This window comes from Pangasianodon hypophthalmus, chromosome 30, assembly GCF_027358585.1.
Source record: "Pangasianodon hypophthalmus isolate fPanHyp1 chromosome 30, fPanHyp1.pri, whole genome shotgun sequence".
In the NCBI taxonomy this organism is placed as follows: Eukaryota; Metazoa; Chordata; class Actinopteri; order Siluriformes; family Pangasiidae; genus Pangasianodon; species Pangasianodon hypophthalmus.
In genome coordinates this window covers 11955143-11982336 of record NC_069739.1, presented here as the reverse complement: position 1 = coordinate 11982336, position 27194 = coordinate 11955143, and the positions used below count along the sequence as shown (strand labels likewise).

General features: G+C 38.6%; 1 protein-coding gene across 3 annotated transcripts; it reads right to left on the bottom strand.

Moving 5' to 3' along the window:
• Nucleotides 1–1130: 1130 nt before the first annotated feature.
• On the bottom strand, nucleotides 1131–26929 carry coq8aa (coenzyme Q8A, genome duplicate a). Of its 3 annotated transcripts, none has more exons than XM_026917953.3 (15): nucleotides 26773–26929; nucleotides 21948–22135; nucleotides 20706–21038; nucleotides 19418–19484; nucleotides 15612–15686; nucleotides 14391–14516; nucleotides 10735–10820; nucleotides 9984–10124; nucleotides 8430–8511; nucleotides 7827–7920; nucleotides 5488–5629; nucleotides 3865–3972; nucleotides 3643–3708; nucleotides 3421–3507; nucleotides 1131–2421 (listed from the first exon to the last, which is right to left on the bottom strand). In XM_026917953.3, the coding sequence occupies exons 2-15, from the start codon at nucleotides 22104–22106 to the stop codon at nucleotides 2128–2130; spliced, it is 1860 nt and encodes a 619-aa protein (XP_026773754.1). In that variant the 5' UTR covers nucleotides 22107–22135; nucleotides 26773–26929; the 3' UTR covers nucleotides 1131–2127. The 3 variants fall into 3 exon arrangements, with proteins under 3 accessions (XP_026773754.1, XP_026773758.1, XP_026773756.1); XM_026917957.3 differs by lacking the exon at nucleotides 26773–26929 and adding an exon at nucleotides 26743–26763; XM_026917955.3 differs by lacking the exon at nucleotides 26773–26929 and adding an exon at nucleotides 26300–26482.
• Between the last annotated feature and the right edge of the window lie 265 nt (nucleotides 26930–27194).

Sequence of the window (27194 nt, the reverse complement as noted above, 5' to 3'; positions counted from 1 at the left end):
TTCAATTTAGCTTTCAATTTTCATCTGAATCCGTACAACCACACCTGATTACACCTGTTTTGGGTATTTGGAGAATTTTGAGACCAATTTTGTGAGAGAAGGCCCAACATCTTAGGACTAGTTTGCAGAATTAGGTTTTGCATATTATGCAAATTATCTGAAATGAGAGTGGGCAGGCTAAATGCTCTAAATGACAATTTTATGGTATTTTCACTGTACACCCTAATTCGCAAAAGATAAGCTTGTTAGTATTTGCAAATTGGACTTTTTTTTTTTTTTTTAAAACAATATGATCTGAATTACTTTTGAGGAAGAGACTCCCCTGAGTAGATTGACACCATTTTTTTTTTTTTTTTGATGTTTTCCTTGGCTAACCTGTTCCATGTCTGGTTGTTAGTACACCAGTGGTTTCTCTCTTTTTCTGGACATTCCAAATTGTTGTACTGGCCATGCCCAACGCTTGTGTAATGGCTCTGACAGATTTCCCTTCTTTTCTCAGCTTCAAAGAAACACCTGTCAGTCACATGCTCCAATATTCTTCAAAAATGGGTGAGTTCAAACAAAAGGTGCCATGTTTTATGTTGTTGAACACGTCTAGATGTAAATATCAGGAAATGAAAGCTGAAATCCTGATCTATCATATCTCTCATATTTGTCTTTTGATCTCAAACCCAAATGTCTTTGAATTGGCCAAATGAATTGGCCTTGCTCTTCCAGTACTTTTGGAGGAGACCATATATTGTAAATTTTTTTAAGTCTTAAAAATGGTGACCAACTTTATCCTTATTTTTGACTGAATTTGAATCAGGTCTTCATTCTATTAGCCTTATAAAAAATAGTAAATATAATAGATTTATTAACTATTACAGACAGATGATTGACTGGCCTCCCTCTCTAGATGTGTGTATGTGTGTGTGTTGTGTTACTTATCTTTTTGTCAGTTTTGTTGATGTGGTCCTGGGTCTGTACTGTTTTGGACTGTGTGGTGCTAATACCCTCTGATGTGTCAACTCGAGTTGTATGAATATGTTTATATGCAGCGCTGTCTGCCCTCTTCTGCATACATGAGCTCACAGATGCCTTTGATTAGCTAGCGTCGCTGTGAAGCATGTAATAAAACACACACATACTTTGCATAGGAATCTTATGATGTTAACAAGTTTATCACAAGATTTTTTTATGAATACTACTGAAAAAAAAATTAAAAACTGATTGCCCAGAAAGTTTAGTTTATACTAAAAACTGAATAATTCTCAGTATTATAGGCACATTATTTACCATGTATAATCACACATCAAAAATCTGCATCATTCACAATAATTAGTCATTTATAAATTAATCAGGGCATCAAAATGAAAACAGCAAAATTTAGATACAGGATTTTCAGTAATGGTGTTTTTAGTTAATGCATGCAAATCTGAGTTACATCTCATAATACAGATACTGACACTGTATGTCACTACACCAAACAGACTTATCAATTAATTTTAAATCACTGCAAAATTATTAAAAAGACAAACACTTGCAAATTTTTAAGGGTACAAAAATACATTTTTGATATTAAACTACTGGCCAAATCTGTGCGTATGGAGGATACTGTAACACACAATAGATTGCTGATAGCCATCAAACGTTTCCCCTCTGTAGAGCCTTGGCCTGGTCCTGACTTTATCTTTGTGCAAGAATCAGACATTTAAAAAACAAACAAACAAACAAAAAAACTATATATGCCTATGCATGGTCTGGAGATAAGCTACAAAAATCAAAAGTGATTCAGGAAATGAGATACACAACCTGCTGGTATGGTTATCAAATATACAACCTTCTACAACTCTATCCACTTATACTGTATTCTCTTTTACAGTAAAATATCCCCATCATTAAAAGCAACCGATTCACATGGTTATACTGTTGCGTAGGCACATTACACATAGTCACAAGATACACCTGAATGACAACGTAGAAATGCTGTCAAAAGAGGATGAGCCACATAATTATGGATAATGTTCTCCCTAAAACAGAATAAACTGTAGCTATGATTCAGGCTCAGCAGGTAGGGTGAGCCTAAAAAGTGTTAAAAATCCAATCTCATGACATGATGGCCTATGATCAGCCACACGCAGTCACTCACTGGCTGGACGCCTTCTGCCGCTTGCTCCAGTAGTTGCTGTAAGCCTGTTCGAACATGTCCTTGCAGCTCAGCTTGGCATTTAAGCGTGAGCAGATAAGGAAGGAGCCACCCATCTTGCGGTGAAGCGAGTAGGTTTCCTCGGGAGGAGGCGTGAGCCGTTGCTTCAGCATGACTGGGATCAGACTGTGGATGCGCTCCGTGGTGCTCTGAGCACCGAAATCGAACGGCGTGTCCGAGGCGAACGCCTCACCCAGGATCATCACTGCATCCACGTGGGCTTTCTCCATAGCCTACGGAAGAGGATTAGCCTGTGTCAAAGGCTAGGTTTTCATTCAAATGTTTCGCACAGTTAAAATATTTGTCAAAAGAAAATGTGAATGAATCTGTTTCATCTATGGTCAAGCAATAATCCTGAAGATGACACCAAAGAGCACCAAAACAGTAATGTAATACACAGTAAGTATATTCCAAAAGTATTGGAACAGCAAAGCCGGTTCTTTTGTTTTTGCTCTACAGACAGGAGATGAATATGAGATGACTTTTGCTCACCTAAAGATTGGGTGGTCTGACACTAAAAGTGCCATGTTCCAAGTTCTTTAACACATGTAGATGTAAATATTAGGAAATGAAAGCTGAAATTCTGATCCATCGTCTCATATTCATCTTACGATTTCAAACCCAAAAGTCTTCAGTGTATAGCATAAAAAAAAAATTGCCTTTGCTGTTCCAATAATTTGGAAGGAACTGTACATCATCATTTAGATATATCATTGAAACATGTGTCCTCTACATCAATTATTCGAAAAATTCCATCACTCTTTTTCACATCTTGTCTTTATCTATAGACTAAAAATATTTAATCTCTGCAAACTTTGGTTGCAGTGTATATTTTGTGGAAATTTCCGCTCATATTGAAAAACTCATATTGTGTGTGCTTGTTGTAGCTAAATTTTTTTTATACATGCACATCCAGGCTTGAGTCAGCATCTGGGGTTAGAGCTTATATTAAGATGCTCAGGCCTGCACTTTTAAGTGTGATGGAAGTGCACATGACAGAGTGTTTAACGTAGAGCGGGACATCACTCCTTTCTAAAGTGCCAGAAAAATGCTTGTGTTTTTGCAATTAATGTGAAATGAAAAGCATAACAGGTTTTTCTCCAGAAACGTGACTTTTGCCTGCATCTACTGGTAGTATTAAAAAATTTTATATGATTTGATGCTGATGAAGTGACAGTGAACACTGTCTATTGTATTACACTGCCTTCATATTTTAGTGTGCGTGTTCCTACCTTAGACTCGAATCCAGTGAGAAACTTCATATCTATTGAGTGCTTCAGGACTCCTTCTCTGTCCCCATCTGCAGCTGCCTTAATGATCTATTAAAACAAACACTCTCTAAAAATCACACTCTGACTCTTCAATACGACCAACACACAATCATGTGCTGATGATGCAGTAATTTATCATCATTTATAATCAATAAACTCTTAACAAATAATTTTTTCTTTTACCTCTATATAGTTGTCTGTGAAACTCTCATCAAAGCCTCGAGTTGCACCAAAGTCCAACAATGCAACCTGTATGCAAAATCATGAATTACAGAGCCTGATTTCTAGGAATCAATTCCTTAGAACGTTATACAAAGAAAAAACTGAGAGGACAATGAATGCGGCTGTTAGATTGCATGCTTAATATCAGCTCATTAAAGCCACAATAACCATCAGATTCAATACCTTGTGGGTTTGTGGGTCATACAAGAAGTTGGACCAGTTGGGGTCTGTTTGCATGTACTGAAATTCAAATAGCTCTCTCAGGCAGAGAACCAGAATGTTCTTACAAATCTGAAAAATGTAAGAGACAGACAAACATTTACAGGTTGAGGCTGCAATGATAAACAAGCGTGTCTATTAATAACAAAAGAACACCGTCAGGTGGCGTCACAGCACAGAGTACAGAGTACACAGTACGCACAGGCTACAGGATATGAGAAGTGTACTGTGGAGCAAGCGGAGTTACAGAAGTTAAAATACATCAAAATATGTTAGATGTCATATCCTCATCTACAACATGCAGCAGAGTTACTCAAGTTATTGTTATTGATTTGATACTTTATTATTTATATTAAAAAATAATTGACAGATCTTTACTAGTTGTGCTTTAACATAACAGGCGTCATGCCAAAGTATTGGTTTCATATAAATAACCAGGGTATTACATTACAGTAGGGGTTGCATGACTTCTAATTTTAATAGTCTAACAGTAATTGAAACAAAGTAGTCGAGTAGCTGACTAGTCCATAGTTAAAGCAAAAACTGTTTCAGGGTATTACCATTTTAGGCTTTTTTATTTTTGCAGCAAAGAATGCATCAAACTGCACTTCAGTTAACAGCCATACACAGGCTACACTGTTAATGACACGTGTAAACAAACTGGTGCAATAAATGTGCAGAATAATAAATCTGTGTATGATTATTTAATAACATACCAATTCTACAAAATGCGCTTGTGTGGACGAGCTGCTGGCTCAGCTGAAATAGCTGATTCTGAAACTAAGAGTGTGTATTGCGGTGTGGAAACTCCTCTTTGAGCTGGCACGAGCCACTGCATCTCACGCTAAACTAGCTGAGTGGGATTGGATGTGCAACATGCGGCTCTGAAGGAGCTCTTCCTCACAGCACTTCATCTTCATCTATTCTGAAACATTTTCAGACTCACAAAGTAGATTTAATGTGCTTTCTTTACCAGCGGCATCATCGTTTCTTCCACCGGCAGAATTATACAAGCTTCATGGAAGTGTACAAAATTAATATTTAAATAAATAACACATGTAATTACTGATACTTTGGGGTGTTCTGAGTTTAAATAGTTTTAATTTAAATCTTTATTTACTTTAAATCTAATTATAAGAACAATTAAAAACATTTTTAATAGAATTGGATTGCATTTATTTTAAATATTCTTGGGGTACCAATAATTTTATTTGTGCGTTTTTGAGGCAGACAAAAAAATTTATTTTGTTAAAAGAATGTAGTATTTCCAAATAGATTGAAAAGTTTTAATTATTATAATAATTTCTTGAATGATGCCAATAATTCTGGAGTGGTCCATAGCTAACTGTACATAAACATGAATGAATAAACAAAATAAGTAAACACTAATGGCACATTTCTAGTTTGGCATTTTGTATCATTCATAGGGACGAGTTAAAATTAAGCTGTACATGATCCTCAACATGAACACACTACACTGTAGGCATAACGAGTATCATGTAATGGACAAATGTGAACACCATTTTTAAAAATACACTGAAGAAATTGTCCATGACTGTGCGTTTAAATCCTTAACCCAGAGCTCACCTCATTTTTGAGCTCCTGCGAGAGTCCCTCAGCCTGATCCAGCGGAAAGCCAGGCACCATCTCAGTGGTAAGAACGTGCCGGCTGCTCAGCTCATCAATCACATCAGGCACGTAGAAGAAGGGATGATCTTTCAAGAGCGTCCTGTCAAAAAAAAAAAAAAAACACAGCTTACAGTAATGGAGCAGAAACAGGCCATGCCATACTGTATGTGCCATGTAGCTCAAACGCATGGTTAAATCACTGACTGGGAAATGTTTTGTGTGTTAAAATGGTTTTGTGGCACTGGAAAAAAAAAAATCATTTTAAAGTTATAATAGTTTGAATATTCTATAACCACATATTTCTGTTTTGTATTTTAGATGGATGTAAATACATAAATACGTAAACTAATTTATCACTCATTTATCCACAGTCATCAAATGTAGTGATTCAAACTAAAGCTGAAAGACGCGATGACCGAGTGCCCTTGTTGTCGACATTTGATTTCAAATTCAGCTATATTTACGACCTCGCTGCATGCTGGTATTGCTTGGCATCAGGTCATCGAAACCCAACACTACTGCGAAAAAACACACAGCTCTTCCAAGTACCGTAAGGGTTATTTATAGCAGGTGGTTACGGGGGTTTATCTATAATACCCCAGCTACGGACTTTCCAGTTTCATTTGTTAATGAATATAAAAGTGTAAAATTCACTCTGGCCTTCTTCTCCATCCTACTTCATAACTGCGTATCTCTTCTGCTTTGTATGTCAAGCCATAGACAATTTGCTCTTAAGTTTTGAGCATACTGAATCATATTGCTGGATAAGAGGCTCTCAGTGATAAGGCTACATATCGAGCAATAAATTCAACACGCTGCATAATAAAGTCAGAAAGTCAGGAAATGAAAGCTAAAATTCTGATCTATTGTCTCATATTCATCTTTTGATTTCAAACCCAAAGTCTTCAGTGTCTAGGATAAACAAACGAATTTGTCTTGCCGTATACTTTCAGAGGGGACTGTATATGTTTAGCCAATCTATGAGCTCAATGAAGAAATGGGTCTAAATTTAGCAGGATGAGTAGCATCATTTCCCTTCTTTAATATGAGACATGCACTCACTAAATACTTTATTAGGACACCTGCTTACCTACTCCTTCATGCAGTTATCTAATCAGCCAATCGTGTGGCAGCAAAAATTCAACCTACTTACTAAGAACAAATTTATACTCATCACTCAAATGTAAGATTTCACTATAATCAGATTATAAGAGAGAAGTTCTGTAAGTTTATAAGTTGTGTGTATGTGTTCTCTAGTTCCTTAAGCTTCTTATTCATCTCTTTCATCTTAGAGGATTCAAAAGACAAAATATGGCCAGTTGTATCACTGAAAACTATGAAATCATCAAGCTTCAAGTTTATGTACATTATAAAGTTTGAATCAATAAATAAATGAGAATTACAATGTCAGCTATAAATCAGTCTGGGAAGGACATCACAAGAGTGATATCAAGTTATGATATTTGGTATTGGTAACGTTGGAAGATGCCGCCTTGCAGAGATAAGAGGCAGCTTTGAGGACAGCCTGTCCAGATAAGGAGCTAAATAACAACTGAAATTCCCCTCTATAATTATATTTTGTGAGGTATCAGGAATTAAATAAAAAACCTTGCTGAAAAGAATGTGGATCTGCTTCAAATTAAATGAAAAATAATATCTTATTTTTAAAAAGAATAACACCCCTGGCTTTAGACGCAATGGATGCCTGATACACTTGACATAGTTACTCTAAGTTTGGATTGATGAGGATGAGAAACGTGTGTTTTCTGAAGAAAAATTAGATCTGCTTTCAGTTATTTCAGATGAGAAAATACCCGTCGTTGTTTAATAGGATGCCCTAAACCATTTAAATTCCTAGAAGCTATGGAGATGCCACCAGTGCAAACCTTGTGTGTCATAAACTATATGGTAAGAGCCATAAAAAGAAATACTACTACTAATAAAAAATAACTCCAGCACACACCATCACACACCATCCACAAAAAGCACCAACAAGCTAAAGCCCCAGACGCTTCCCCTCACTCCATCGGCTCGCCTCACCCGAAAGCACCGAAAAAGTCCCAGAACACTGGGTCAGCAAACCTGCGAAACTCAACCTCAAACCACAAGAGAAAGACCCTCTAGACATCTAAAGGATGTTTGCTACAGCTTACATTTAATAAACCTTTGCTACACATAATTTTTGGTTTAGTCTATAACCAAGCTCCTCCATGTTTGACAACGGAAGTCACCCAATTTCTGGGCATTTCAGTGTCGGAGTTTAACAGAGAAGCAAGTTCTCCTGCCAGTTAACTCACTTGAATTTGCGTGCACACTCGGCCTCCCGGATATAATCACACTCCAGGACCAGCTCTCGCCGCATCACATCTATCAAGTGCTCTGGAAACAGACCTATGCAGACAAACACAGGCAGTCACAGAAGAAGAGATACGTCAGTAAACGAAGACACAAGGAACTTTTAAACTAACTATGAATTACTTTTAAAAATACATTTAAGTGCCTTGTAAAATGCTGACAAGGCCTTAAATAAACTAAAGGAAATTTAACTAAATCATATTGGATCTGTTAGTTTCTCAGTTTCTCAACACACAGGCACACATCTCTTCATGCTCTTCATGCTCTTCAGGGCTGTTGCCAACACATCTGAACTTTTAAAGAATGCAAACTAAAAATAGGATCATGTGTCTCCTCAGTTAGAAAGTCTACAAAACATCACAGCTATGTAAGTGCATAATGAGCCATCAGTATGACAGTGAAGGAAACAGCATCATCAATTATCCCTGTTTATTTCACTAAACAGGGATAATTATAGTGTTTTAGTTGATAACAATACACTTTAAACATAGATGCGTTCCTGGCCATTAAAACAATGGATTAATACAATGGACAATAACAATCACCTTCAGGCAGAGCATTGCTCATGCTAAGAACAGTCATCAGGTTGTTCACGTCGCTGTTGATGCTCTGTGCGACTCCGGGGTACTGTAAACATACACACACCACAGTACTGATTATGGTCTGTGTATACAGATTTAAAAAAAAAAAAAAAATTCATCAAATTGTGGGTGTTCTGTAGCTCTGATGGAATATAATGATGTAAAAAAATTCATTTCAATTTTAATTTGTCGCACTTTCAAGGTTCTCATTTGACTCACTGTTGTAGTTTCAGTGTACCATCATTTCTTACACTTAAACGCATGTGGAGTAGCCTGCGAAAAACAGTGGTGTAGGCATTGCCACCTCACTAGCAGATCAGCGTAATACCCAGCTATATGTAGGTGGACTAGAACAGCAGTACACTTGTCCTGCCTTTGCCTGACGTGATTCAATCCTTCAAGGCGATAAACCCCACGCAAGGCGCCGTGTTTCCTTGTGTTGTCATGTGCTGTCCAGTTAACGGAGAGCCTCACTGACATATTTAATCTTCAGTGCTTCAAGAGGAACCATGCATCATCATGTCCCAAGAAAACTTCTGGCTGAATGACTACTACCCTTTCGCACAGACCTTCTAAAGCAGTTAGTTAAAACCCATATACACTCATTCTGTATATATATCTGCCACCCTTACCAATACCAATTAAACCATTACACCTGCAATGCCCGGTGCCCCAGGGCACTTTGGAGCTCCTCAGTCCCCTCCTGTACTGCTTGTTCATTTGTTCATGCGTGGCCGTGTTTCTAAATACAGCTTCGACAACATTTTCAAGTTTTCAGCGACTCAGCGCACAATCTGCTTTCTGAATTACCATCTTGGCAGGCGTTACTGGAAAATCCATTCATCAGCAACCAGACTAAAGAACAGCTGATCAGGATACTAAACCGTCTCGAGTCCATACCCACTAGCAGTTTGCTCATACATGTTCACGGCATGTTTACTGTCGCTGAGTCACTTTGCACTTTAACTGTCGCAGTAACTGTAGTGATATTTAGTGCTGTTACTTGCTCCTGTTTCTGTTACTAGGATAGTTACCACGAATCGTCATGCTTTACTTGTTACTCCACACCTCCAACCTTCTTGTCCTCATTTATTTTGTAGTCTGTATAATGTTATATCGTACCTTATGTTTTAATGTACTTTATTATATTTTATACATATTTGTATATATATTGTCTGATATCCCTTTATCATGTTATGTGTTAGCTTCGTCAGAAGCGTTTCAATGTATACATGTCTAATAATCCTTTAGAATTTACTTTTGTGCGAGAGCAAGTCTTAACTTCATAACAGCTTTTCAACATTTTTTTCCACATCACTCGACTAGACAAAGCATTATAACGAACCCTTACAAATACATAAGCTCACATCCACTTTCAGTGAGTACTTGTTTCATTGGGAAAATATTAACTGACCCCCTACTAGCTTTCCTTTATGACTGATCTGCACTTTGAAGTAACATTTTTACAACCTAACTTTCAGTCATTTTGCCATTAACCCTTAAATACTTGCACCGCACCTGAATCTTCATAGCTACCTCTCGGCCATCCTTCATCCTGGCCAGATGCACTTGGCCGATGGAGGCAGCGGCGAAGGGTCTCTCCTCGAACATCTCCAGTTTGTCCCTCCAGTTTGGGCCCAGGTCACTATTCAGAGCTTTCTGTACACAGATTATTGTATACACAGTCTCTGTAAGTTTTGACTGAAATACTACATTCTGTGTTTCCAGTGTTTCCCACACAAGCGTCCAAGTACATTTTGTCCAATGCCGGTAGAGTATTCTCTTTTCCTATTCCTATGCTTGTAAGTTTATTTTATCTCTGGGAGTTTGGTTGCTAAGCTAATAACTACGTTAACTTGCAAATAAGTCAATAAACTGTGCTGCATTACAGGTACAGGGACATATGACTATTACTAACAGTCACTAACAAAAACAACAATCCCATAAAATATATTAATGTTGCTTCTACAACAGTAACATATAAAACTTATTACATTGTCGCTGGAAGTTGGCAGCTCTTATTGGCAATGAATGACTGCTGTCCACTTTGTCGCGTCACGTTGCATCAAATGTTGTTTTTTATTTCTATTTTGTCGTCACCTGAAAACTGCCAGTAAATGTCTTTGTCTTTGTTATTTCTAATATCTATGGGTGGAGGAACTCTGAGATCTGATATATATATCGGATGTGTGGGAAAGACTGATGGACATGTTGTAAAAGTACATATGCAATCTAACTGAAGTGGTTGTTGTGTTCAGACAGTGTGTACCATCATCTGCTTGATAGGCATGAAGTCTGCACTCTGACGGACGCGCTCGAAGATCTTCGACAGGTGAGGATTGATGAAAGCATCGTCTAGGGGAAAAAAACAGAAATATAAATGACTAGAATGTTCATGCTTTGTTTGTACCACCTGCTCGTACTACACGCGTTTTATAGTGTGTAAATATTCATATCTAAATCTGAAGAAGAATCCAGGGAGTAACTGCAGTAATAAAGGTAAAGGTAGTAAAAGTGATTGTGCAGCTGATAAAGGACCTTTGTCCCAACCGCATGTTTCTCTGGTGTTTACTACGCTGCAGTAGGTACGACCTCTACATGTAAGAAGAACTGCATGTGGACATTTACAGGATGTTTGTGGAAAAATCCTTCATCCACTGGGCGAGCAAAGGACCTCCGTGGGTTCACCTTCTGAAGCACTTCGCTTCTAGGCTACTTTTATTATCTCTATATAGTACTTACACATTCCTCATACATTCCTCACATCCATTCATTCATAGAGTTTCCTCATACACATCACAATGTTTTCTTTCTCACTGTCACATGATGCTATGGAAACCAATTAAAGTGACGGCGCATCAGCTACCCGTACACCTACACGTGCACTCACTAGAATATAAAAGCTGTTTCTGTGTGATGAAATCCTTGAGTTTATTGAGCCTTGAGTTTATTGAGCTTGGAAGCTGATAGAAGTGTTTGAATATGAATGTTGTATATGTTAGAATTATGGACATTAAATTCATTTCCTTTTTTCTGTGATGTATTTAATAAGTGTACATTTTGGTAATGCTTATTTCTTTGGTTTAAACCTGCTAGCATGACGATTTGCTTTTAAGCAATATAAAATAATGAGAAATAATGGGTTACAGTTTTCAGAACCCTATCAAAAATTCAAATATCGAAAATAAAGATTTTACATAATTTAGGCCACAGGGGACGAATTCAGGAATCATCATCACGCTGGCATTCATGACCACGAAGTGAAAAAGTGAAGATGAAACAGAGTTAAATGGAGTTAAAACAGAAGATTTGAACAGTAATGAAGTCACTGCAGCTAAAGGTGCATCTTTTATTCCTATTAAACAGCTAACTCTTACCAACAAGCTAGCATTAGTGTAGTTTAACTAGCTAAAACCTTACTGAAATATTTTACACGTACTTACATTCAGTGGATTCAAAGTATTCAGACCCCTTTACTTGTTGCACACTTTATTGTGTTGTGAATTTGATTTTGAATGGATATAATTTTCATTTTACCCATCAATCTAAACTTAATCGTCCATAATAATGATGTGAAAAACATGTTTTTAAAGAAAACTAATTAAAAATCAAAAACTGAAATACACACACATACATACACTAATATAGGACGAAGTTTAAAACTGTAGGAATTAATCCACTGCTATCCTGAAAAAGGTGATAGAAATAAGCAAAAATTATATGTGTTTATTAATTTATTACTTAATTATCTGACTCCTATTTATTATTTGTTAACTTAATGTAATTGATTCCAAACAATAAACTTTTAGTTAAAGTGTTGGAGGTGTAATATCTCAGGATTCACCTTTATTTAAGATACACAGCTTTATGATGTTAAACTTGTTACTGGAATGTAATGTAACGGTCAGGGGTTTTTATATAGCCTGTTTATTAAGATAAATCATTCTATTTGATTGCCTTTTCTATTTACTTGTCAGAAGTTTCATTTAAACAATTTTATTTTATGTGAGACGTCTATAATTGAAATATATAAAATTCATTTTCTGATATTTTGTTCCAAGCTGTATATGAGCTGGCCTCGCGTGAGCATGTCAGGCGTAAACAGGGCTGTAGGGATGTAACAATACACCGTGACACGATGCAAAAATGTGACCAAGTGCATCATGGAAATGTGCGATTCTATTAATTATGCAACGCAGTTGCACTGTGTGAACACCAGAGGTCCCAATCTGCACATCCCATAGAGTTAAAATACAGAGAGCGCACACTGGTCACATGATCACGTTCTTTCATGGAGAACCTACGACATCATCTGCACTTGTGAAGTCTGATGACCTGATAGCTCCAGATTGCAATGACCAACATGCTTTATATGCTGCATGATTACAGGACCACGTTATAACAGTTAAAAAGAGCTCTTCAGTAGCTTTTGAACAACACCAACGTCTGCGGAAATCAGGCGTTTTAGCCGACTTTGGAGCTCTATTTCTGCTGTGAAGCTATTTATTTATTTAGTTTTAATATATGGTGAACCTGTAGTACATTTTTTTTCATTTATTTAGTTTTATACATACAAAAATTTATATTGTTTGCACTGTTTATTCAGATTCAGAAATAAAAAAAAAGGAGTCTCTTCAGTCAGAATTCTTCTTCATTCAAATTTCAAGATATTCAGAGAATCGAACTGAACCAAAATCATGAAGCCAGTATCGTGAATCGAATTGATTCTTGACAGGAGTGTATCGATACACCCCTACAAGACAGTATATCCTAATTTATGCTCCTTTATGTTTGCAAGCTCTGCCATGAGCTGCTAAAAGGGTGAGGAATATACAGGTAAGAGAGAGAGAGAGAGAGAGAGAGAGAGAGAGAGATAACTGGGAGGGTGTGGGGAGAGAGATAACCTGTAAGAACACAGCTTACAATCTAAACTTCTACTTTGCTCAGGTTCCACTGTTAATTAGTTCACCTTATGATCATGGTTAAAGTTAAGAATAATTACTGTTCAGCTCTCTATTTCTTAAACAGCATTAAAAATTGCAAAGACGATTCATTTAGTCAGAAAAGAAGCACTAAGTTTGTTCACATTTTAAAGTACCAATAACTGGTAATTTTGCTTTAATTATCCAAGATGACCTTTACAGATGAGGCAAAGAGAGACTGAGAGTGAGACTTAAAACAGTTTATGTGAGCATCTCTCAGCTATTTGTTTATTACAAGCCATCTGTGCTTATTGTGAGCAACTGACAATCCTCACAGCACTTCTGAGTGAAAGGTCAAGCTTCTCTGCATGGTCGGCTGGCTTATTTTAAGCTCAGCCCGTCCCAAGTCTGTTCTCCAAGTTTAACTGACAACTGTTCAAGCACAATGCCAGCCATGTGCCATTCACCACTGCCATGTCTCTCTAAGTTGTCCCTTAATTTAGAAACAGTGCCCATCAGTTAGAAGCTACGATGTGTCAGCAGACTGCGAGACGTCTTTGTGCCAAACGTCAAGATGACTGTTGATGAGGGACAGTACAGCTCTCGGTTTCCCCACACACACACATAAAAACTAAGACACTTTAGGTGCCTAAGTGAAATAACTGACAGTCATATCACATTTGAAACTGCACACTGTAAATGAGCATCTTACCAAAAACACAGACTTGTAACTCATCCGAGATACTTATTTTAATCCATGAAGTAACCAACAGTAACGCTGACCTTCTCTTCCAAGTCTGATATAACTCTCTCGCCAACCAGTGACATAACAGCCAGTAGCAGAGTTTAGTGTGTCACCTTATGACTCCTGACTGCCAGGACAGTGAAAATGAGCAGGGGTCATAAAGCGTAACAGCCAGGAATCAGGAGTGTGGTCAAGACTATGATGTGGTGAGGTCTTTCTAACACATAAAAATATTACACGTAAAAGTTATTCGCTTACCCTGAATGCTGAGCATCTGTCCCAGCTTGAGCGCCGCTCCACGCACTTTACACAGCGTCCTGACAATACGCTCTGCGTTGGCCTCAGACAGGAACGGGCTAGAGTCTAAAACAGCCTTTTTGTCTCCTGGGAGGAGAGATCATACAAATGAATACTCAACAATATGTTTTTAAAATATAACTTGACAGAATTGTTAGAGTCTCAGCAACACAACAAAAGAGACCAACGCCTAACTAACAAGGAACTTTACAGCACACAGGTAAACGCAGGATATATGAGTCACTGATGTATAAGGATTTTGAAAGGGAATCTGGAATTCAGCAAAAAGACAATTCACACTGAGGGGATAACACTTAATTATTTAATTATTAGTTTTTCGACTTTCTTATTTTTAAATAATTCTGAGGACATTTTAATACTTTATTCAATTTTATTTCTGTAGACGGTCACGTCAAAAGAATTAGAAAAAAATCCCATACTAATATATTTAATTTGTTGTTGCAATAAAGTGAAAAGAGAACTAATCAATGGGGAGTGAAAACATTTCACCAGGAAATCAACTGTAACACCAGTTCAACAGTTTGTCACAGACTCTCATTAACAGTCAGATGTGGTATCTGACTTCTAATTACCCTTCAGCTGCTGGTCTCTTGGAAGTGGAGTATGACAAAATATAATAATAATAATAATAATAATAATAATAATAAGCATGCAGTGTTGCTAAATTCTCTTAAGAATGTTTTAGCTCTACTGAAAACTGAACCAGGCTGAAGAACTAGAAAACCATAAGCTCTTATTAAATAATTTTGTACTACAGCAGAAGGTTGCTATTCACTGTAAAGCTGTAAAGCCTTGAACCTGATTACACGAGAAGCAAGTTCACCTGCTAGGCTTTCAGCATGGTGTATGAAACCTCTTTTTATACTTTGTACAATGCTCTAGCTATTGTAGTCCTATTGTAAAAATAAATAAATCTGTCATTGTTAATACTATGTTCTGTATTTGAGAATCAATGAGTCAATCAGTGGTGTCCAAAAAAGAAGTATTGACTTTTTAAACTATGAAAAACACCTTTGAAACAATATAAGCCTTTAGCATTAACCTTCTATTCCAGACATTTTAGATTCCACTCTATTTTGTTCAGAACTGGGGTATTAACTGTCTTTGTCTACCTGTCTCTCTGTCTTTTAATCTCTCTACACCACTTTAATCTGTCCTTACCATTCTTTTCTTCTGAACGCAGGCTTTTCTTGGCCACCTCAGCCAACGCTCCAATGCCAAGACCGACTGCGAGGCCTGTTACACAGACAAGGAGGAGAAGCTTTACACAAGTCCTGCTTACTTTAAACAAAACAATACTGAACTGTCAAATCCACAAGATAAATTTTATCCTCAATGACCCCAATTGGGGAAAGGATTAACAAAAAAAAATAATAATAATAAAGCTTCAGTTTTCCCATTTTCTCCCAATTTGCTTGAATTTGCTTGAACTCTCGGCAGAGAAACCCGTTCCCAGATCTGACTGTACTCATATTTGAAATATAGGTCACCATAAAGAAACAGGCATTCAGACAAATCAGCATTTCTGTTGGGCTACAGTTTCCACATTCAATCATTCGTCTATCCGGAGCCTATCCCGGGAACGCTGAGTGCAAGGCAGAAGAATTCACTCCAGATGGAAAGCCAGGCCATTGCAGGGCAGCTGAAGTGTGGGATAAAGAGCGTGCCTTAAACTCTACATCTATCCTAGCCAATGATCTATATGGCTTGAGCAACCAATAACTTTACTCCAGTAAAAACACTGTTACTTCCAAAAAACAAACAAAACAAAACAAACAAAAATGGCTCAAGTAAAAGCGTTCATCGAAATAATTACTTAAGCACACCTTTTCGTCCAACTGCCAAGTCCGAAGCAAACAGAGTACATCATACCCGAGTAAAAGTGAGGGGAATTACTTACTGTGGGAATTACTCAGGAAATAGTAAGGCAAAAATAGTATTGGATATAAGTACTTAAGTACCACTTACACATACCACACACACACACACACACACACACACACACACACACACACACAGAGTGAATGTAAAAATGTTCCTAAAACAATAACAATGTTTTCTACTTCATTGCTACACCCTTAAGTAACATGAATAATATTAGCAGCTAGTATTATCAAAGTTCCTGTATAAAGTTCTACTGTACATAAACCAAAAAAGTAATTCTATGTCCTTGTAAAAGAAAAGGGTAAACATATCACACAGATTCTATCATCTGTGGCCTGTAGTGTGATCACAAGGCTGTGTAACACACAGGGTTTGAGAAATTATGGAGAAGCTTACGGTGAGTTGTGAGCCAGGCAGCCTCTCGGTCAGAGAGCATTTAATTAACCCTGCTTTAACTGAGGTTAAGCAGCTGAAATGCTTTACAAGTAAACATGAGCTCCTTCCTGGCAGGCTAGTGAGATTGTAGGTCAATTCTAGTGAATAATTAAACAAGCTGCTGTTTGTGCAGATTAGTCTCCTGATGACCTGAAGAAAACAAGTGTTTGAACACACAGGTCAAACTCACGTTATACCTCAGCTCTTCAAACCCACGTTATACCTCAGCTCTTCAAACACCACGTTATACCTCGGCTCTTCAAACACCACGTTATACCTCAGCTCTTCAAACACCACATTATACCTCGGCTCTTCAAAATCACGTTATACCTCGGCTCTTCAAACCCACGTTATACCTCAGCTCTTCAAAATCACGTTATACCTCGGCTCTTCAAACACCACATTATACCTCGGCTCTTCAAAATCACGTTATACCTCAGCTCTTCAAACCCACGTTATACCTCAGCTCTTCAAACCCACGTTATACCTCGGCTCTTCAAACACCAAGTTATACCTCGGCTCTTCAAACACCAAGTTATACCTCGGCTCTTCAAACCCACGTTATACCTCAGCTCTTCAAACACCACGTTATACCTCAGCTCTTCAAACACCACGTTATACCTCGGCTCTTCAAACACCACGTTATACCTCAGCTCTTCAAACACCACGTTATACCTCGGCTCTTCAAACACCACGTTATACCTCAGCTCTTCAAACACCACGTTATACCTCGGCTCTTCAAACACCACGTTATACCTCAGCTCTTCAAACACCACGTTATACCTCAGCTCTTCAAACACCACGTTATACCTCAGCTCTTCAAACACCACGTTATACCTCAGCTCTTCAAACACCACATTATACCTCATCTCTTCAAACACCACGTTATACCTCAGCTCTTCAAACACCACATTATACCGCAGCTCTTCAAACACCACGTTATACCTCAGCTCTTCAAACCCACATTATAGCTCAGCTCTTCAAACCCAAATTATACCTCAGCTCTTCAAACACCACGTTATACCTCAGCTCTTCAAACACCACGTTATACCTCAGCTCTTCAAACACCACGTTATACCTCAGCTCTTCAAACCCCACGTTATACCTCAGCTCTTCAAACCCCACGTTATACCTCAGCTCTTCAAACACCACATTATACCTCAGCTCTTCAAACACCACATTATACCTCAGCTCTTCAAACACCACGTTATACCTCAGCTCTTCAAACACCACATTATACCTCAGCTCTTCAAACCCACATTATACCTCAGCTCTTCAAACACCACATTATACCTCAGCTCTTCAAACCCACATTATACCTCAGCTCTTCAAACACCACGTTATACCTCAGCTTTTCAAACACCACATTATACCTCAGCTCTTCAAAATCACATTATACCTCAGCTCTTCAAACCCCACATTATACCTCAGCTCTTCAAACACCACCGTATACATCATCTCTTTAAAATCACAGTATACCATTCTTCAAAAAACCTTCTATGTTTAAAACAACAAGGTCAGTGGACCTTGAAGAACTACTTGTTGAGCTTCACACAGTTAGGCAAAATGATGATTCAGACAGCGAGACAGACAGCGAGACAGACAGCGAGACAGACAGCGAGACAGACAGCGAGACAGACAGTTCATACTCCTAACACTTGGACAGTCTTATCCAATCAACCAACACTTTTACATCATACAACACCACTAATCACCGGTTAATGAACAGCTGAAAATAATAATGGATTTATAACAGGCACTAACATTCTGTGGGCCATTATTAATTACACTGACTGAAATTTGTAATTTTAAAAACATCGTTAAACCTGTGTGTCAGGAGCTCTAACTAGGGTATAATATAATTGCCTTGTATACTCTGCATAGTGCGCTACATGTAAAGCATGCCTTTTATATTCATCCACTGGGGAAAAAAAAAAAAAAAAAAAACATTTGTTTACTAGGGATCCCTTGGACACCTTTGTGCTCCATGTCTGCTTACACTCAAAACCAGAGATACATGAGATACAAGCACAAACGTATACTTGTAGCTCAGTTGAGGTAGCGGCTGCAGTCCAAAAATCCCCCTTCAGCACTGGAAAATATACACGGCTGTGTTCTGTGCCAAAGCAGTGAGCGTTCCCATAGAGTCTTCATCGGTTTCCCAGAATCTTCAACCTCAACTGAACCTCAACAGCTAGAAAAATAAAGCCTTCACCTTTCCAAGATGAACATGATGAGATTACAGGAGCCAGCAGTGAGGATTCAAACTGGCTACTTGACGTCAGGGAACCACAAAGGCCTTCCATCTACACACTTCTATCTTGCATTGCATCTTTTTCAGAAAGAAGTATGTGATGCATGTGATTAGCACAGTAGACAATTATACACTAAATAGACCTGAATGTTCTCTTATCTCTACTCACACCTCTGTGGATCCGGTTTGACATACTCTACACAAATACTGCTTTGTGTAAATATTGACCCAGGCCTCACTGAGACACTTTAACAATGCAGGCTAATAGGAGCAGACTTGTGAGCAGACTTGAAGGTTTTGGGTTCAAAGTTGTTAAAATTTGAAAATCTAATTAAACGTCATAAATCACATAGCTATAGTAACGTGAATGTGCTTTAAAATCGATTTATCATACCTCCAAAATTTGCCAATCTTCCCAGCCGTGTCACAGGAACCTTTTGCTCTCTTGCTCTTTCACTCAGCTAAAAATAGAACAGAACATTCATAATGTCTAGCAAGGGAAAGAACTTCATTTCTATGACACCTTATCCAAAAAATACAGCACAACTATTTTAAAACATGCAGTTAAGCTCTAAAAGCTCAACAATAAGCCTCATTTATCAATCTTTTAATAAAGGTGTGTGTAACTGTGGGTATAAGCCAAACCGTACTAAAAAAATTCTGCCATACTAAAAAATTTCATCTCTTACAAAATTTCGGAAACTAGTTTTTCTTTGTACTTGTGTGTGTACGTTGATGCCAATCACCCAGGAGCACGCATGGCACAGCTGAGGTGCATTTGGTGACGCCCACAAAACTCCAAAAAAACCGCCAAAGCTCACAGAGCCGAAATAATGAGCATAAGGCAAAAAGAGACTTTCTCAAAGGTAGAAGTGAAAGTTATTTTCTTTTACATCTATACTCATAAAAAATATATTATTTAGCTTTGTAAAAGCACCTGAAAGGCCAAATACTGGAGCCGGTAATCTACATAGTACCCAGGTGATCGTAAATAGCAAGCGTCACACAGAAAAACTGCTATGTTTAACGTTTTTTTTTCTTCCTTTGAAATTTAAAGCCTAGTGTCTCGGCTCCTCTCAGCCAGAAATCCTGCGCACCCTTCCTTATGTCGTGTTAGAAAAGCATAAGGGTATGTGTCCGCAGGAAGCGAAGCAGGAAGCGAACACAATAGCGAGTGTACAGCACATTGCAGCTTGAGACATACCAGATCGGTCACTTATCGATCTCTAATAGCTCTAACAAAATGTTGCACAGCATTAAAAGAAGATGCCATGGCAAACTCAATCGACTTACACACCACCCGCGTGCTTCCTCCTTTTATACAGTGGCATTCGTATTAATATACGGATTCTCGGATATACTGACATTACGGGAATTTCACGAATACCAAATGAATGATCTACAAATAAATCAGTTTGTATCCAGACTGATAAATGAGGCTCATTCACTGTTAATAAAATAAACAAAAATAAAAGTGTCAATGTATACATTAGACTTTGCTGCAAAGTAATAAAATTTCCATTTTGTTTTGCCCAAAAAAACTAAATGAAACCTTCTGGCAAAAACTAAATCCACTCTCCAAGTAAAACTACAACATTAGACTGTTTAATCCGTGCAGCTGCCTGCAGCACACAGCCTGGTTACACGTAAGTGATGACGAGCTACAAGCTCGGCCTTTTTACCATTTGTTTATGGGGTTTGCTGATGCTCCGTTTGGCCTCCCTGGCTTTGTTGATGTCTTTGGCCGTGAGCCCACCTACAGACGAGTGATCCTGGTGATATGAGCGAGTCCCTGTGAACTGCTTCGTAGGATCCTTATAGCGCTCAAAAACATTGGATTTGCCCCCTGAGTGGCTGGATGTTCTAGCACTGTCCACACTGGCATCTGTGAACGCGTTATCAGACTGCTCTCTCCGCGTCACACCCTCACTGTAGTCCTCCTCGCTGGAAAAAGCGTACTTATCATCCAGGTCTGTGCTGAAGTCTGTCACACTTTGCTGCTGGCCTGTAAATTCCTGCAACCGTCACAGATCAGAAGGAGCAGAAGGTTATTTTTAAAGAACACCACAGCTTCAATACTTCATCTAATAACAAGTGAAAGCCTTATGTGCTACACTGTCTCAGCACTTATACACAGACTATCATAGACTTTCATAATATTCACAGTACAGTGATTATGATCATTTCAAAAGAATTTATTATCTCCTGATAGCTACATAACATAAAAACAAGACACCAGCCCTACCTTTATGTGCTACTGTAAACTGATTAAGGCTTTTATGTGCATCCCAGTTTTGTAGAAATAATATGACAGCAAGTGGGAGCAATCCAACACTAGAGCCTCTTCAGAGCTCAAAACAAAATGTATAAGCTGGTAATGATTATAACTTAGCTAACACTTGAGGAATGTGCGGGACTTTTTTAAAAAATCCCTTTCCCTCCTGAAGGAATTCCAACCCGCTCCAACAGAACATATGACCAATCCTGTTTGCTTTCCCAGATATTATTGTTGGCACCTGTATGCGATATTTTCTGACCTTAATCATTTCTATTTTCCAAAATACAAACACGTTAATAATTTAAATCACTGCGATCCTAATCAAGGTAAGGCAGTTAGCGAAGAAGGAATGAAAGCAGTAAATGCAGCACCACTCAAGCACCATATCTGCTCTAATGCTCATTTCTTTGTCCCCCAAACATCATATCCGACCACCCACAAGAAGGTCTGTGACTTTTTTTTTTTTTTGAGTCCCGTGTCATTGGTTGTACCTGCTTTGTGAGCTCCTATAGTCCACATGGTGGAAAACAGATTATTTTCAAGGAATACTTCAGCTACCTTACTGTTTCTATTCACTCGAAGGCAGCTAAGAAGCTGATTAAAATGACCTCATTAATTCAGGTGGACTTTTTGAGGCAGAACTCACCTGTATTTTATGCATGGCCACGCTCATGGCCTGCTCTGCTGTCATTTGCATGCTTTGTGTCACGGCTCCTCCATGGCTCAGGGCACTCTTCTGGGTCTCGAGCACTGCCTGGCTCAGCTTGGCCAGACCCTTCATTAGCAGGACTATGTCGCTCGCCATGGCACCGGCTCACTCCTACGAGAGTCAGTCTGTAATAATTCCATAAATAATGTAGTGTCAGTGTAATATCAGAATGCGATATTGAGCTATTGAGGTATTTTTTCTATAATCGTAATGTCTTGGGGGTAAAAACCACTGGGTGCAAAAGAGATGAAACCTAAGCCAAAAAACTGTTAGCTACCATAATAAGTATGGCGAGTTGGTTAGGTAGTTAATCGCACAAAGACACAAACAAGTACATAAATGCACAGAGTAGTGCAGACGATGGTGCGACTTAAATCTACATACCAAATAAAATGTTAGTTTTGTGAAAGTTGGTTTTTTTTTCGTTCTCTGGTTCTTGCTGGTGATCACTAACTTACAGAACCTACCTCATCAGCCAAGCAACTATGAATTAAAAACTAACAGCCGGACACACCATCGTCTTGTCCCAGGTGCCTGAGCTACTGATTTGGACAAAATTATGAATACATTTTTACCAATTATAACTATTAATACACTTTTGTAATCAAAAGATTAAAAAGAAATAGTTTACACTACCAAGCTAAAGAAAAATGTCATCGATCATACAGTGCACCTATGAGACCAGCTGTTATTACAGTTTGCTTAATGTGATCTGATTGGTAAAATATTCCCGTTAGTGAAGATGTAGCGCTGGCGTTTTGCTAAAAGCCTTTTGAGACGTGTTTCTGGTGTTCTGATAGAAGTAGTGAGTTTTGTTAATGTGCTAAGCTGGGTTTTTGTACAGAGAGAGGAATTACATTTAGGCTTCTCCTTTTTACTTCTTCAAACTATTTATAAACTGAATATTTTTTTTTTTTGACAAGCGCCTGGATGTTGGGCGTGAACTTGCGTTCTGCCACAGTAATCATTTCTTCAGCCAAGAGGCGTGACTGAACACGTACCTTAAACATTCTGAGCGTCTTATGAGACAGAGACAAGACAAATCACGCAGACGTCATGGTAGTTTAGTTAAACCAGAGAGCCACAGAATATTAACAGCCAATCAAAAAGCCAGCAGGGGAAAACACCTCTTCCTCTTATTCTCATAGCACAGGATTAAAAAAGTTAACATGTACTACTGAGTCCATTGCAAATACCATTAATTTCTGCTTTAGCAGCCATTTTAATGACAGCCTTCTTTAATCTGGCAAATCATTTCTAGCAGTAAGTCTGTCCCTGTTTTCACACCAGTGAGCTACATGTCCTTCGTGTCACTTGTAGGTTTTCTCTTGTGGGCATGTCACTTCCTTCCAGCATTTTTAAGAGCAAGAGTGAGTAATGGCCAAAATGTTGCCTACAGCACACTGTTTACTGCCGTATACGATTTATTTTTCTTTAAAATGAATTGTAATATTTTAATAAAAGTGAAAAATTTGGTTGTACGATGTACGTGTCAGGCTTCATATAAGCAGTGCTAAAAATTTAGTAGCTAAAACACTGTCCAGAGACAACGACATTCTCTGCTACTTCCTTCCAAGCTTTTACTTTTATTCATAACATCTCTATATATATATATTTATTGAGAGGTTGTATAGGACAGGATCACATGAAAACACAGTTATATGTTTTTCTTCCATTTTTTCAAGTCAAGCAGTACATAGGAACTAAAGATGTGAGGGGGAATGAATACATGTGGCGCCACGTGCACCGTATGATTGGTCAGAGGAATCATTCAAGACAATCAATTGGATCGGTCACGTTACCGCATCATACCGCTTAACTGCGTCATGTGTATAAAGTTAAGAAAAACTTATTTGTTGCCGAAATCACATCTCCGTGTCACGAGTTTACACAGAAAATAAATGATTGCTTGTCGCTCTTTAGTGTGAACGCAGTGTTAGCATTCTATGTGTCCTCATACAAAACTATAAGCAGTCAGACATGCTGCAAATCTCCACTTGCACTGGCCTTGGACCTCCATCATCACAGTGCACGACAGTGCGACTAATTATTATCACAATCTAAGAACTTTTTAACAAGATAAATACACTATTTGGCCAAAAGTTTGTGCACACCTGACCATCACATCCATATGTGTTTGTTGAACGTCTCATTCCAGATTTATTCCCGTGTGTTTGCTGTTATAATGAGCTCCACTCTTCTGGGAAGCTTTCCACTAGATGTTGGAGCGTGGCTGTGGGGATTTGTGTTCATTCAGCTATAAGAGCATTAGTGAGGTCAGATGCTGATGTTGGGATGTCGAGGAGGTCTGGGGTGCGGTCAGATTTTTACTTTATTGGAAAGACATCCGATTTGTTGTCAGCCTGGTGGTCTTGAATATGCCCTGGAGCTAACCTGAACTGATGTTCCAAGTTCTGGAAATGTAAATAGTGATGATAATTACAGTAGAAAGTGATTTTAAAAAAAAGCCACAAGGAACTGTTATACATCATTCTACATGACACAAGGACACTAGGTAGGCTGTTTAGCTGCATTATGTTGTTTCCTTCATACAGTGCAAACAGAGTGAATAGTTTTACATTTCTGATTTGTCCTTACTGCAGTATGGAGGATTTTACTTGGGTCACAGTGAAGAAATGTAAGCTCGAGGTAAACAGTGAGTTTTGTGCTGGTACAAGGGGTGACTTCAGCCTGAGACATTAATCAGGACACGTATGCAATTGTTTGAAGAGACGGTCACTACTATTTTTAACTCCACTCCACTGTTTCACGGATCTGTTTGCATGGTACCCGGGCAAAGACCCAAATTCAGCACGGGTACCTGGGTACAGCTCAGCTTGCTTGGCAGTGAAAATAGCAACAATGTGGAGGACCATGGATAAGGATCACCTGTCAGTTGGACTCCTGCACCTGACAATATCACTTAATTACCTTTATCATCATTTCCTCTTGACTGCAATTGCATTTTAACAGAAAATTAATATTTACTGTATAAATTGAATTGTTTTACTAGAGCATGGGTAAAGGGAAGGGGCAAATTAAGCATTTCTTCAGTACTTAAAGACTTGAATTGCCATGAATAAATTATTACTCCTGTAATGATGCCAAGTTCACGGCTCAAATATCATAAGATTACCTGTCTGTAAGAGCCTCACAGCACGATCAGTAAGGGTGGTACATTACTACACATGCCTTAAAATGTGTGCAGCTCTAGCAGAAACGTTGCTGTGCAGAACTGCAAACTGTAAATGTAATACGTTTTAATAAAACAAGTGAAAGCAGACAGCAGGTGATTACTGATGATGATGATGATGATGATGATGTCCTTATTCTCTGTGATCAATAACACAACGATTTCTTGTGTGCATTCTGACAGGTCTGCCATGTTTTTGCTTATAACAATATTACATTATATTATATGTCTTTAATATCTTAAAACCACCATTTAAGATATCTGCCTCTTTCCCCTCCCTCTGGCAGAAGCAGAACGAATGCACTCCCTCCTTGTTGTTTAGTTTGTCGCCTGCCAAAGTACACCTTGAGTAACATCAGTGCTTGAGCTACAAAGGAAGTTGTTTCAAAAACATTTTATTAACGAGGCCTCAGTATTTTTGCTGCTGGTCACAGAATTTAATCTCTACATCAATTTCACATGGGGTCCTATGTGACCATCCGTTTCACCCCCACTTTTTGAGATGGCCCTCTGTACGGCCCTCCCAAGCACAATATTGTGCATGTGAAATCCTAAATATTGCATTACTGCATAAAGTCGTGACTTTCTAAAAAAAAAACCCTGAGAGAAGCAAAACTGCTCATCGGAAACTAGCACGTAATGTTTAAAGCTCTCCACAGACGACAGGAAGCTGCACGTGGCTCCTAATCACTTGAGTAGAAGTCAGTTATAACCAGTCTGAGGTGGCTGAAAAAAGCTCTCCGTGCCTCCACAGATCGTTGCCAACAAGAAACTGATATCTGTTTAAATGAGGTTTATATACAGGTCACATTCTGCAGCTTGGAAACGTTCTCCTAGCTAACTCCACTCCACTTCATAATACTTCTGTAAAAAGGAGATAACGATAACAGTCTTGAGTGTGTACACTTTCCATCAGATAAAGTCAAACAAGGGCGAGCAACACAACACTGCAATAACAATTTCCACAAGAGGTCACCAAATCCCTAAATTCAGAAAACAAACCCCATACTGCACCTCTGCATGCAAGTGAAGTGAAAAGCAACCTGCATGAAAGCCAAGCCTCCAGTTTCAGTGTGTGCTGTGGAAATGCAGAAACCTGATCTTCTGCAATCGTCATATTTCAGGAGGGGCAGGCCAGAATGTTGTTTTCCTCTTCTCCAAGAAGTGGAAACTAACTTCTAAAGTCTATCACTTAGGGTGAAAATCTGAAGATCTGATCTTGCATATGCATAGGGTTGAGTACTGAACTACTGAATATGTAAGCCACGCCCAAAACAGCAATATTACTGAACTAATCAGTCAAAACAACACAGTAGGATTAGAGAACATGTACATCTGCAGCTTCAGAAAGGACACAGATTAAATATACCTGAATTATCTGAGGATGAAACATGTCTCCACCTCCAGAACAGAAGGAGGAAGAGTGTTAGAGTTACATTTGCACCAGCAACAATGTGTGCACTTTCATCCTGTTCTTGTTTACAATCACACACACACACACACACACACACACACACACACATTAGATGCCTTGCTTACTTCATGCACAGCACTGAAAGGGACACTAACCTCCACGAGTTAACGCGCACTTTCCCACTGCACACTGCCTTCCTGCCCCTGGGTTTGGTGGAACCATGAGGTTATGCAGGATGTTTGTGATTGTGCACGCGCTAGGGATCCGCCCACACACGCCTGCCATTGGTCATGTCCAGAGACTTCGCGCGCTCTTACTGCTTGTTTATCTGGATTTAAAGTGACGTATGTTTCCCAAAACAAGCCTTTCAGCACCAATGAAATGCCTGCGTTGGAAGGGCGGGACATTAACGTCACTGTGCCACAGACAACAAGACACAAACATGGTGTAGAAATGAGAAAGCAGAGGAAGCAGAGGAGTGCAGCGCCTCCACCTGTGGCTTCTGTGAACTGCAAGCACAGCTGGGCTTTACTGCTGTAAATCCATGGAAATTTAAATCATAGGATAATAATAATAA

Excerpts from the sequence above, each read along its gene's own strand:
- coq8aa (XM_026917953.3), bottom strand. The coding sequence starts at position 22,106 with ATGGCGAGCGACATAGTCCTGCTAATGAAGGGTCTGGCCAAGCTGAGC. Across the intron at positions 10,125-10,734 it reads TGCCTATCAAGCAGATGATG|AAAGCTCTGAATAGTGACCT; the intron begins GTACACACTGTC and ends ATCTGTGTACAG. Across the intron at positions 3,709-3,864 it reads ATGACCCACAAACCCACAAG|GTTGCATTGTTGGACTTTGG; the intron begins GTATTGAATCTG and ends TTTTGCATACAG.